Source organism: Callorhinus ursinus, unplaced genomic scaffold, assembly GCF_003265705.2.
Source record: "Callorhinus ursinus isolate GAN/ISIS: 27379988/994484 unplaced genomic scaffold, GSC_fseal_2.0 scaffold2, whole genome shotgun sequence".
Classification (NCBI taxonomy): domain Eukaryota; kingdom Metazoa; phylum Chordata; class Mammalia; order Carnivora; family Otariidae; genus Callorhinus; species Callorhinus ursinus.
Genome location: NW_027397064.1, coordinates 79447946 through 79461680, shown reverse-complemented (window position 1 = coordinate 79461680; position 13735 = coordinate 79447946). Strand labels below are relative to the sequence as shown.

Sequence of the window (13735 nt, the reverse complement as noted above, 5' to 3'; positions counted from 1 at the left end):
AATAATCCTCTCAGGTAAAACAAGTATTTAAAGGCTTTTCCTTAAAATAGTTACCTAAAAAATTAGAATTACATTAAACTTAGATAATATTTAATATATACATTGACAATATCTTCACCTGATCTCTTCATTAGCAAGTCATGTCATGTCACTAACAGCAATCTAGGAGCCCTAAGGAAAGAGTGGAAGGTAAGTAAACAATAGGGGTTACAAGCAGTACCACCATATGTTTATCCATGTTCAGCTTATTACCATACAACACAGGTATATGCGCCCAGTTGGGTGGAATTAATGAATTCAGCTAACTTCCAACTTAAAGGTATTATGAGGTTTTAAATGAAAGTGATATAATTCAGACATTCCAAAAAAACCTGTGGATCTTTCCTGGAATGAAAAGTGGCTGCCTGTCCAAAGCATATTGCTTACAAAAAAAAAAAAAAAAAAAAGGAAAGAAAGAAAAAAATACTTTATGTAGAACTTTAAAATAAATTTATGAAAGAAACTGATTTTTGAAAGAAACTTGTGCTATGGAGAGAGCATTTTGAAAATGTTTTTATCTCTGATTTTGTGGCTGAAAATGATGTATTACCTATAAAAAAATTCTCATACACAGGCACTTAAAACCAATTATAAAGAGGACTTTCTAAAATATATTCCTACAAAGAGCATGAATAGGCTTTATTATGTCCATTTGTTAAAAATATAAAGACACAACTTTCCAATCATTTTGGAAAAACAATTTACATGAGAAAAAATGAAATTTATTAACAGAATTCCTACAAAATGTGTAAAATTGGTGGATGAGACTGAAAATGAAAAACATACATACAAATTATCTTTACTTTTTTCAAGAGCCCTCTTTTGGACAAAACCCTAAAGTTCCAGCACAGAGGAGGTATGACGGAGTATGACTTTGTGACAGGAACTCTTGGTAAAAAAAAAAAAAAAAAAAAAACCTCCCTCTGATGATGACTAAAGAAAAGAATATATGCTATATACTATCAACCTTTGTTTAAATTAGGTAAAAGTGATAATACAAATTCTACTACTGTTTACTTAGTGTCTCAGTATGGCTGACATTTTTCAAAGAACAGTAAGAACGGACAAAACGTTAGAACACTGCCTCTCTTCGGTTAGAAAAATGATCTTGATTGGATAAACAGTCAAATAAAATGTAAAACGAAAGATATTTTAGGAGAAATCTGTGGGTGGTTACCACGTTTTGTTATTGTTCTTTGAGATGAAACTGAGGTAAGAATATATTTAAGCTGTTTTTCAGACAGCTAGAATTAGTTTCCACACTTATTTCTTGTCAGTTGGGAGTGTTTATACCAAGGGAAAGAGTAAAATAGAATTAAAATAAAGGCTGAAGGGAGACAAATAAGGGACAAAATAGGTATAAACTCCAGGTTTATAGACAAGCAAACATATTCTTAGTACTTTCTAGAAAGATCAGGTGGAAATGTTGTCTATAAAATTATGTGGATTTAGTTAAGTCAACTTGGGGCAGAGTCTCTGGTGAGATGTTTCCTTGAGCTCCCCAGAGCTGAAGAGTAATCCCAAATAATTGCTTTTTTGTATATGATTTCTAGATAAACTTGTCCACAGTGGGATAACCAGTAACTCCTGACAACTTTATAAAATCTTTTTTTCTCCCGTTTCTTCCCAGTGAATACAGAGGGAACACAATTTACTTAGAAACTCAGATCAAATGAATCCAAAGTTTTAGCATCTTTAGTTTACTTATATAATGACATGCTATTTTCTTCATTGTTATTTTATAATCTCTAATATTTTATAAAATTTATAACGTCTAATACTCAAAACCGACCAAATAATTCACACTGAAAAGTTTGTAATTCTCCAGAAGAGCCATGTTCTCTCTTACATCTTAGTTTTCAATACTACATAGCAATGTGCCTGGAACCACATATACACATGGAGACATATCCACACACATACAAGTGTATATACATGTATACGCACAAACACACATGTGCAGAGATATATACACATACATATCTTTTAGTAAATGTTATTTACTTTGTAAAGTACCTAACAGAGTCCTGACATTAATGAATATGCACCCAGAGTTGTTTTTAATAACACTGGTCGATCAGTAGTCAACAAAATAAGTAAACAATTTCAGTGGGAAAATCGTTAAGTTTGGGGCACCTGGGTGGCTCAGTCACTTAAGCATCCTCCTTCAGCTCAGGTCATGATCCCAGGGTCCTGGGATTGAGCCCCACATCAAGCCCCACATCGGGCTCCCTGCTCAATGGGGAGTCTGCTTCTCCCTCTCCCTCTGCCTACTGCTCCCCCTGCTTGTGCTCTCTCTCTCCCAAATAAATAAAATCTTAAAAAAATCGTTAAGTTTAATGACACAAAATCTTCAGGTAAAAAAGGCACTTGCTTATAAGTTATTACAGTATTTATGACTATTGACCATGAAACATCCCATGATGTATCTTATAACTATCAATTTTGTATTAGTGTAAAACAAAAAAAATTGAACTTCTTTAAAATACACTAAAATTTATTCACTTCTGAATTATATAGGCTAATGAAAGAGAGGACACATGTGCAAATAATCTGGAAATCCTTTCAGCTTTTGAAATGTATCATATCATTTTACTGGCACTGATTTATCTCATAACTACATCTTAAATGTCATACTAGCCAACAGTACTCTATATTCTCTGAGCACATGGTATTTGACTAGAAATATGCTGAATAGGAAGAGGAATGAAGGCTGTGATTCAAAGCTAATGTGTTTACTTGGATGGATAAACAGTATAAAGGCAACAAAGATCTGAATCAATGAAAATATCATTTTTTTGGATGGAGGAAGGTATCATACATCGGACCCAATATTTAAGACCTGGGCACTAAAGTGAGTGAGTAAGAAGAAAGCAAATATATATAAAGGTTTGTTTTTGAAAAATATATGAGTATACTTTGTACTCATAAAATATAATATTATTCTGTATTGTACTTATAAGAGCAATTACTCCAGGGCATATGTTCATTTAAGAAGAATAATGAATAGAATCCTCCCCACTATTTAGTTTTTTCCTTTTGACATGCTCACAGTTAACCATGTAAATGTAAATATTATATGCTACAACCCCAGTGAATCAATTAGCAAATGTTAATTAAACTACTTTTAGAAGGAAAAAACTGAAATTACTGCCTTAGACAGAAACTACTTAAGAATTTCTAGAAATTATCCCATGTAAACCCAAAATCTTATAATTTACCCTAGAAACTTTACGAACAGTTTGTTGTTTCTAATGAGACTCTTCAGCTTATGCAGGAAACATAAGGAGACCAAATCCCTACAATCTGAGTACTAGGGTCGAGATTATATTCTCCCATTGTGTCTACTAATGAATACTAATGCATACACACTCCCTGCCTCTCCATCAACATGCTTAGATAACTTTGTCATGAGAGCTGAAAAATCTCAGTTTAAACATTTATACTGTAATAAGATTTTTTAAAAGGGAGAGATTACCAAAAACGTTTTTTGCTTTAAAAAGACAGCTTAGAATTTTTTCTTACACAATGTTGTACAATACACAGGATAACTTTATCTTTTTGAGACTCCAAACCAGAATTTTCAGTAACTTACATTATTTCTTGTACTGCAGAAGAGCTGTTCATCATGACTTTAAGACAATAAAATACACAAAGTGTCTTCATAAAAGTTACAGACTCATTTATTTTTAGCAAGATCATCAAACATAACTCCCTCATTTTCACATATGAAAACATTGAGACACAAATTTACTTACAGATCAGTTACAGTCAGAGTCAGATTAAGCACTCAGGTGCAATATATCTACCCTTCTCTGCAACCCACCCCCATCCAACAAAGGTTAACTGATGATCAATTGTGAACAGACAGGTTCAAATATACTGTTTCTATACTGATGTCATTCTTTATACACCTCTTACACTAAATACCATTCTCTGTTCTGAAAAAACTGCTGTTCTTTAACCACTGAGGTAAGGAAAACAACAATAAAAACCACCCTCACTGAAACAAAACTCCCAACAATAAACAAAAGCACCAGTTTAATTAACTGGCTACAGGAGAACTAACACACTCTTCTAGATGAAAAAAGTTCAAATACATCCCACTACTTTCTTTCCTAATTCTCAAATAAGATAAAGCTAGCTCAATATACCCACATTATTTCCTTGAAAAAGCAGCAGGTAAACAAACACACAATGTCCAAAACTAAATCTGTGGTGCAATCTACTTAATAAAAAAAAGGGTCTTTTCTAAGTAAACACACAAGAAAGCACATGGAGGACTAGGCTTTTCTCCTTTTGGAGGCAGACCACACTGCGTAACTGTGAGACAAACGATTAGGCTCCTGTTTAAGAAAGCTCACTAAGCACATCAGTTTACCTTGACTTCCTTCAAAAATGTCACCGACGTTACAGAAAAAGACAATAAAAAGAACAAATCTATGCCATCAGCAAAGATAAAAAGATGAGATGACCAAAATGTTGAAAAACTTCTGTAAGATATAAAGCACACTGACTACACAAAGAATATTATAACCCAGTATTTGCAAGACTTCTGTAACACATAAGTTTTCTCAGAACTCCAGAATAACCATAAGATCTAAAGCAGGACAACAATCATAAAAGAGATGAGGAAAATGAATGGTAAAGGAGTTTACCAGTCTCTAATTTTGGATACTCAGCAACAGTTCCATTTATCCCAACTGAAGGCCACAACTATAGTTCTCTACATAAATGGACAGCTTCTTCTGAAGACACCTGGAATAGGCACTGAGGCTTGAGAAGGGGAAATGGTACCCCAGGTAACTTTCTGGCACTAATAAGAGGAGGTCTCATACTCAAAATTCAAGGTTTTCCTTACATCCTAAAAGAAAACTTGGTAATCCCACTTTATTTTAATTAGCTTCCAAAATGGCCCTCAGTGGTTCTTACCTTCTAGTATTTATATCTTTAAGTAATCCCCTACCACGTTACAGAGCTGGCCAGTGTAAACAAGAGGATGTTGTGAAAGTAATGGAGTGTGACTTCTGAGGATAGGCCTTGATTTCACTGAGACCACCTGTTCTGAGGGAAGCCACCTGCATGTAATGAAGACAGTCAGTAAACTCTATGAAGAGGTCCATGTGGTAAGGAACTGAGGCCTCTTACCAAGAGTCAGTAGTAACTTGCCAACCACCTGAGTAAACTATTTTAGATGCAGCTTCTCCAGCTCCTGTCAAGCTTTCAAATGACTGGGACCCAATTAACATCTTGACTATAACCTCATGAGAGCCGAAGAACCACAACCATCTCATCTAAGCTGCTCCTGAATTCATGACCCACAGAAACCCTGTGAAAAAATAAATGCTTGCTATTTTAAACCCCTACTGGTTGCAACTGTTCTGGAATAGTTTTCTACATGGCAAAAGATAACCAATACATCCTGCTTTAAAATTATATTAAAAAAAACACCCACTAATAGTACTGATAATCCAATTATTAATGTTGAGAATTAATCATAAATATTGTAAATTTTCTCTACCGTAAAGAAAAAAAAAAATCACAAAATCAAGAGAATGGGACCAAAGTAAAATTTAGAGGAAAATTTAGGAATATTTGTGAGATTAGTCTCTAGCCCTGGTTCCTGGCACATATTACTCCTGAAACTCTTATAACTTCCTCAGTGTGAAGAGCACCAGATGAACTTTTTGTTCAAATATTTGATTTCTGACTCTAGTTGCTACATAGGGCTCCTGAAATCCTTGTAATTTCCTGGTTGATAGGAGTGTCTTTTGTTCTAATGAGGCAACTCTTAGCGGACTCTTGGATAGGTCCTGGATAAGGGCTGGTTACCAGAAGAGTAAGCTATGATTAGAAGCTTAGAATTTTCAGCCCCAATCCCATTCTCTTGAGAAGGGAGAAGAACTGGAAATGGAGATGATGATAGATCATGCCTACGTGATAAAGCTTCCACAAAAATCCCAAAAGTACGAATTTCAAAGAATTTCTGGATTGGTGAACACATGGAGATTTAGGGAGAGTGGCATACTCGGAGAAGACATGAAATTCTATACCCCTTCCAACATTCCTTGCCCTATATATCTCTTCCATCTGGCTGCTTCTAAGTTATATATATCCTTTTATAATAAAGTGGTACTCTAATAAGTAAAATGATTCCCTGCGTTTTGTGAAGCACTCAAAAGGAGGGGATTGTTGGAACCTCTGATCTACAGCAGGATGGTCAGAAGAACAGGTGACAACTCCGACCTGTGAACTGGCACCTGAAGTGGTGAGAGCAGGGGAGGTTTGTAGGACTGAGCCCTTAACCTGTGGCATCTGATGCAATCTTCAGGTAAACAATGTCAGAATTCAGGTGAACTGTAGGACATCCAGCTACTGTCTGAGAATTGCATGGTGGTGGTGGTGTGGGGAACACTCCCTCCAACACTTTTGCTGGAATTGGGTACAGAACTACTTGGTATTAAACAAACTTACAAATTTATTATTAAAGAAATTAAATATGCAATTTGCAACATGTAACTTAGAAAACTAAAAACAGGGGCGCCTGGGTGGCTCAGTTGGTTAAGCGACTGCCTTCGGCTCAGGTCATGATCCTGGAGTCCCGGGATCGAGTCCCACATCGGGCTCCCTGCTCGGCGGGGAGTCTGCTTCTCCCTCTGACCCTCTTCCCTCTCATGCTCTCTATCTCTCTCTCATTCTCTCTCTCAAATAAATAAATAAATAAAATCTTTAAAAAAAAAAAACTAAAAACAGAATTAAAATGAAATCGTGTATGATGAAAACTAAAAGCAGAAAAATGACAAAATAATTATTAAGACAAACAGTAAGAAAAGTAAAGGCAGAAAACGTTTAAAAAAAAAAAACCAGTGATCACAAAAGAAATGGGAAGTGTGCTCAAAAATACACCAAAAAATAACCATAGCACCAAGGAGTTTTGAAATTTAATTTTTAACCAAACATTCAAAAAAGAAGTTGAAAGGGATTTAAACAATTCCAATATATAGAAAAAAAAAATACAAGCCTTTGGACTTTATTCTATGTACCTGATATAACCTTTGTTAATAAAACCAGAAAAAGGGCAAAAAAAAAAATCATTAGAGATATATGGCTCACACAGAATTCATAAACAGAATCAAGGATTCTGGATCAAATATTTACTAGATAAAAGCCTAATAAAATATAGTATCTTTTAGAAAGCTAAAAATCTGGTTCTTTAATTTATAATAGGATAGGTCTCAAAAACCCACCATAAATAGTGTTACAAATAAAACCATGAACAATATATCTGCTATTACTACTAATAACTAATATTATTCTAGAGAAATCAGGTAACAACAACAAAAATCCCACTAGTACAATTTTATGTGGTTCCTATATATTAAAGGAGTTTAAACTCTACTTTTCTTCAACATAAAAAAAGTTAAACTGCAAGATTCCTTCAATCTGCAAAATGCTAAGATTTAGTACCCCATTTTAACCATTGAAACAATGTGTTTACATACACTTTGTTAAACTACAAATGTTTATTGATGAAAATATACATATTTCTTAATCAGAGATTATTTTGTCAAGAATCTGTAATGAGCTCTTATTTCAGTGACCGACTGTGGCACCCTGTATCTGTATTAATATAGTGAACTAAAAAGTTCCATTATTTAACATCCCACTGCCTTATTAACTACCATAAATGGGAAAATTATTGTGTTATTCTAAAGTTAATACAAATTCACTTAGTGATAAAAGGAACAATCCAACAAGAGAATATAATAATTGTAAATATTTAGGCACCCAATACAGGAGGATCTAAGTACATAAACTAATAACAGACACGAAGAAGAAATTAACAGGACTAAGACTAGATGGACCTCACAGATATATACAGAACACTCCAATCAAAACCAGCAGAATACACATTATTTTCAAGTGCATATGGACTTTTCTCCAAAACACATCACATGTTAGGCTACAAAACAAGTCTCAATTCAAAGATTAAAATCATATCATGCATCTTTTCCAACCACAACAATATGAAAAAGAAATCAGAAGAAAAAATCTTGAGAATACAAATACATGGAGGCAAAATAACATGCTACTAAACAATGAATGGGTAAACCAAGAAATCAAAGAGAAAAATAATACATGGAGAGAAATGAAATTGAAAACACAACATCCACACCTTTAGGATGCAGCAAAAACTGTTCTAAGAGGGAAGTTATAGCAATAAAGGCCTATCTCAAGAAGCAAGAAAAATCTTAAGCAATCTAACCTTAGACCTAAAAGAGCTAGATGAAGAATGAACAAAGCCCAAAGTCAGTAGAAGGAAAGAAATAATAAAGATTAGAGTTGAATAATGGAAATAGAGACTAAAAACACAATAGAACAGATCAATGAAGCCAGGAGGTGGTTCTTTGAAAAGATCAATAATAATGACAAACCTTTAGCCAGACTCATCAAAAAAAGGAGACTCAAAATCAGAAATGAAGAATAACTGACATCACAGATATACAAAGGATTATAAAAGATTATGGAAAATTATATACCAACAAATTAGACTACCTAAAAGAAATGGATAAATTCCTAGAAACATATAATCTACCAAAACTGAATCAGGAAGAAAGACAATCTAAACAGATCAATTACCAACAATGAAATTGAATTACTAACCAAAAAAATCCCAACAAAAGTCCAAACCCAGGGACACACGCCTGGATGGCTCAGTCGGTGGAGCATCAAACTCTTGGTTTTGACTCAGGTCATGATCTCAGGGTCATGAGATGGAGCCCTGTGTCAGGCTCCCCACTCAAGGGCAGAGTTGGTTGGGATTCTCTCTCCCTCTGCCCCTCCTCCTGCTTGCATGCATGTGCTCTCTCTAAAGTAAATAAATAAATTCTTTAACAACAAAAAAAAAAGTCCAAGAGATCACTTCAGAGGTGAATCATACCAAACATTTAAAGAAGGCTTAATACTATTTTTCTCAAACTATTCCAAAAAGGAGAAGAATAACCAAATAAAGGCACTACAAAAAAAAGAAAATTACAAGTTGATCTCTCCGATGGACACAGTAACAAAAAACCTCAACAAAATAATAGCAAAACAAATCCAACAATACATTAAAAAAAATCATTCACCATGACCAGGTGGGATTTATTTCAGGGATGCAAGGGTGGTTCAGTATTTGCAAATCAATCAACATAATACTTCATATTGACAAGAGAAAGGATATAAACCATATGATCATCTCAGTAGATGCAGAGAAAGCACTTAACAAAGTACCACATCTAGTAATGACAAAAACTCTTAACAAAATAGGTTTTAATTTAACACATCTCAACATAATAAAAGCCATATATGAAAAACCCACACCTAATATACTCAATGGGGAAAAACTGAGAGCCCTCCCTCTCTAAGGTCAGGAACAAGACAAGGAAGTCCACTTTCACCAATCTTATTCAACATAGTGCTGGAAGTCCTAGCCACAGTAATCAGATAAGGAAAGTAAATAAAAAGGTATCCAAATTGTTAAAGAAGTAAAACTTTCATGATTTCAGATGAGGAAAATAAATAAAAGGTATCCAAATTGTTAAAGAAGTAAAACTTTCACGATTTCAGATGAGGAAAATAAATAAAAGGTATCCAAATTGTTAAAGAAGTAAAACTTTCACTATTTGCACATGACATGGTATTACATATAGAAAACCCTAAAGACTCCGCCAAACTGGAACTGATAAATGAATCCAGTGAAGTGAGAAAATACAAAATCAACATACAAAAATCTGTTGCATTTCTATACACTAATAATGAAGCAGCAGAAAGAGAAATTAGGAAAACAATCCTATTTACAAACACCAGGATAAATAAAATACCTGGGAATAAAGTTAAAGTGTGTTATGATGAAAACCATAACATACTGATGAAAGAAACTGAAGACAACACAAATTAAAAGATATTTCATGCTCACAAACTGGAAGAACTAATATTGTTAATGTGTGCATACTACCCAAAGCACTCTACAGATTGAAAATCCCTATCAAAATACCAATAGCATTGTTCACAAAACTAGAACTAATACTAAAATTTGTAGGAAATCACAAAAAGATCCTGAATAGCCAAATCAACTTTGAGAAAGAACAACAAAGCTGGAGATATTACATTCCCAGATTTCAAGGTATACTACAAAGCTGCAGTAATCCACAACAATACTGCACAAAGACAAAAGATCAACAGAACAAAATAGAAAGTCTAGAAATAAACCTATGCTTTTAGAGTGAATTAATCTATGACAAAGGAAGCAAGAGTATACAATGGGGAAAAGACAGTCTCTTCAACAAATAGTGCTGGGAAAACTGGACAGCTACACGCAAAAGAATGAAACTGGATCACATTTTTACACCAATATACAAAAATAAGATCAAAATGGATTAAAGATCTAAATGGGAGACCTGAAAGCATAAAATTCCTAGGAGGAAACGCAGGCAGTAATTTCTTTCACATTGGCCATAGAAACATTTTTCTAGACATGTCTCCTCTGGCAAGGAAAACAAAAGCAAAATTAAACTAGTGGGATTACACCAAAATAAAAAGCTTTTGCACAGCAAAGAAAACCATCAACAAAATTAAACAACAACCTACTAAATGGGAAAAGATATTTACAAATGATGTATCTGATAAAGGATTAATATTCAAAATATATAAAGAACTTACACAACTCAACACCAAAAAAACACAATCCAATCTAAAAAGTAGGCAGAGGACCTGAGTAGTCATTTTTCCAAAGACATTCAAATGGCCAACAAACACTGAAAAGATGCTCAGTATCACTAATCATCAGGGAAATGCAAATTAAAATCACAATGAGTTCTCACTTTATACCTGTCAAAATGGCTAAAATCAAGAACACAAGAAACAACAAGTATTGGAGAAGTTATGGAGAAAAAGGAACCCTCATGCACTGCTGGTGGAAATGCAAACTGGAGCAGCCACTGTGGAAACAGTATCGAGGTTCTTCAAACAATTAAAAATACAATTACCAAATGATCCAGTAATTGCACAACTAGGTATTGACCCAAATACAAAACCTCTAATTTAAAAAGATATATGCATCCCTATGTTTACTGCAGCATTATTTACAATAGCCGAGATATGGAAGCAATCCAACGGTCCACCCACAGACGAATGGATAAAAAAGATGTGGTAGACATATAAATGGGAATATATATACATATATAATGGAACATCACTCAGCCATGAAGAAAAAGTGAGATTTTGTCATTTGCAGCAACGTGGATGAACCTAGAAGATATAACACTAAGTGAAATTAAGTCAATCAGAAAAAGACAAATACTATTAAGACCTCACTCATATGTGGAATTTAGGAAACAAAACAAAGAAAAAAAGACAAAAAACCAAACTCAAGTACAGAGAACAAACTGGTGGTTGCCAGAGAGTAGGTGGGTTGGGGGAATGGGTAAAATAACGGAGATTAAGACTATACTTATCTTGATGAGCAACGAGAAAGGTACAGTGCTGAATCATGTTATACACCTGAAAGTAGTAACTATATGTTAATTATACTTGAACAAAAAAAAACTTAGGAAGAGAACAAAGTAAATTTCATCTTTAAAATGTAGTTCTTTCTCATTCAAACTAAATTTAAAAAGATCAAATGATATCATTTTTGGCATACAAAATTAAAATGCCTGAGTTAAGACAATACTCTGTATTGGTGAGGTTGTGGATAATGGAAGCAACACAGAATGGCAGTACAAACACATACTATTAGAAAGCTCAATTTTATACAGATTTCAATCCTGCAATTCCACTTCCAGGAATTTACTCAAAAGAAATAGTTTCAGACATACACAAACGTCCAGCTATAAAAATGTTTAATGTATCTTTGATTATAAAAAGGAAAATTAAATATCCAGTGGTAGGAAGCTATGTTATGATACACACACAATGAAAGAGAATTACTCTTCAACTATAATCTTGACTAATTTAATTTTAAAATCAACAACAAAAACAGGACGTTTGTTCAAAAAGGATCAAGGCTTTCTGTCCAGCATTTCAGGAGCTTGGAGGTTGAAACTCCTGTCCTCACAGCAAGAAAAAACCTGAATGAACTGAAAAAACAACTCTTCTTAGATCTGTAAGAATAAGGTCATAGGGCAAACTGTTTCTTCCAATATTAGACATACAAAGGCACATAGAATCACAGCCTATTGGAGAAGCCCAGGAACAGATACTGCACTGGAGGCAGTTTCAAAGCACGAAAACTTAAAATGCAACAGACAAATTGCTGGAGGCTCAATGTTGATTAAGAGTTAAAAACTCCAGGAGGGCCCAGTCTTAGAGAAGACTCCACACTTTTCTGAGTTTTACCTCCAGGAACCCTACTAGGTTTGCAACAAGGATCAAAAAAAAATTCCCTCCTGTTTCAACAGGGATAAGGGAAAAACAGTCAAACTGAAATACATCTAGAGCATTCTGTTCTCCTTAACAAGGTTTGCCCACAAAGCAAGTTATTTCACCAGAGTCAAACTGACCTGGGGAAGGGAAATACTCAACTCCAGCCCCTTCTTGCCTTCCTGACTCACCTAAAAGGGGTAATGTGTATCTATGGTGGGGGGAAGCTGAGAAGTACCTGTAAAGGTCATAGTCCAGGGGCACAGACTCTCTAACACACAAAACAAAACTGAAACATAATTATTGGAATTTATAATGCTTCCCTTCCCCCAACATCTTACTACCACATTAACAGGGCTCCTGTATTAAAGCAGCGGTTTACAAGTGAAAAGAACAATTCTCAGATCCTGTTTATGAAATCTCTAGGGAATTCCAAAGAAAACGATAGAAACAAAAACAAAAACACACGAGGAAATTTTAGCTTCTGACACCTATGGGTACAGAAAATAAACATGGCCTAACTTTAAGCTGAATAAACACAAAAATCTCCCATTTACCTCAGTTCTTTATATACAGTACATCATTTCTGGTTTTCAACATAATGTTACAAGACATACTAAAAGGAAAAAAAAACATGGCTTGAAGAGACAGAATGAGACTCAGATGTGACAAAGATTTTAGAATTAACAGACTGGGAGTATAAAACAACTATGACTAATATGTTAAGGACTTTAATGGAAGAAGCAGGTAACCTGCAATTACCGATGGACATTTTAAGCAAAGTAAAATTTCTAAGAACGAATCAAAAGGAAATACCAAAAATAAAAAAACACTAAAAGAGAAATAAAGAATATTTTGATATGCTTAACAGTATAGAAATGACTAAGGAAAAAAATGTCATAAGGAATAGGAGTAAGAAATTACAAATACCCTGTTACATGGTACTTGTACTAACCATTAAATGGTGTAGTGTTTTTTGAAAATGGGTTTGGATTGCTCATACATGTACACTGCAAACTCTACAACAACCACTGAGAGAAATAAAAAAGTATAATTTTTAGCCTGAGGAGAGAAAGAGAGAGAGAAAAGCCCTGAATGATGTAAAATGCTCAAAACAAGAGAAGGCAGAAAAAGAGTGGAGGACAAAAAAAGAAACAAAGAACAAGGGCAACAAAGGGAAAACAGCAATAAATCTGGTAGCTATTAATCCAACCATGTCAGTAAGGACTTTAAATATCACTGGTCAAAGTAAATACAACAAAAAGAGACTGTCAGAGTGGGTAAAAAAAACAAG

General features: G+C 34.3%; 1 protein-coding gene across 7 annotated transcripts in view; it reads right to left on the bottom strand.

The window, feature by feature from the left end:
• ORC4 (origin recognition complex subunit 4) overlaps positions 1-13735 on the bottom strand; it is a 96340-nt gene that overhangs the window by 68974 nt on the left and 13631 nt on the right. Inside the window, exons 1-2 of one of the 7 annotated variants that reach the window (XM_073884278.1) lie at positions 3635-4161; positions 119-171 (exon numbers count right to left, since the gene is read on the bottom strand). The exons of 4 other annotated variants lie outside the window; for them this stretch is intronic. In XM_073884278.1, the coding sequence (XP_073740379.1) occupies positions 119-131 (13 nt within the window). In that variant the 5' untranslated portion in view covers positions 132-171; positions 3635-4161. Of the gene's footprint in view, positions 1-118; positions 172-3634; positions 4162-13735 lie in introns of those variants that run through there. 2 more of the 7 variants (XM_073884281.1, XM_073884289.1) reach the window with 2 other exon arrangements.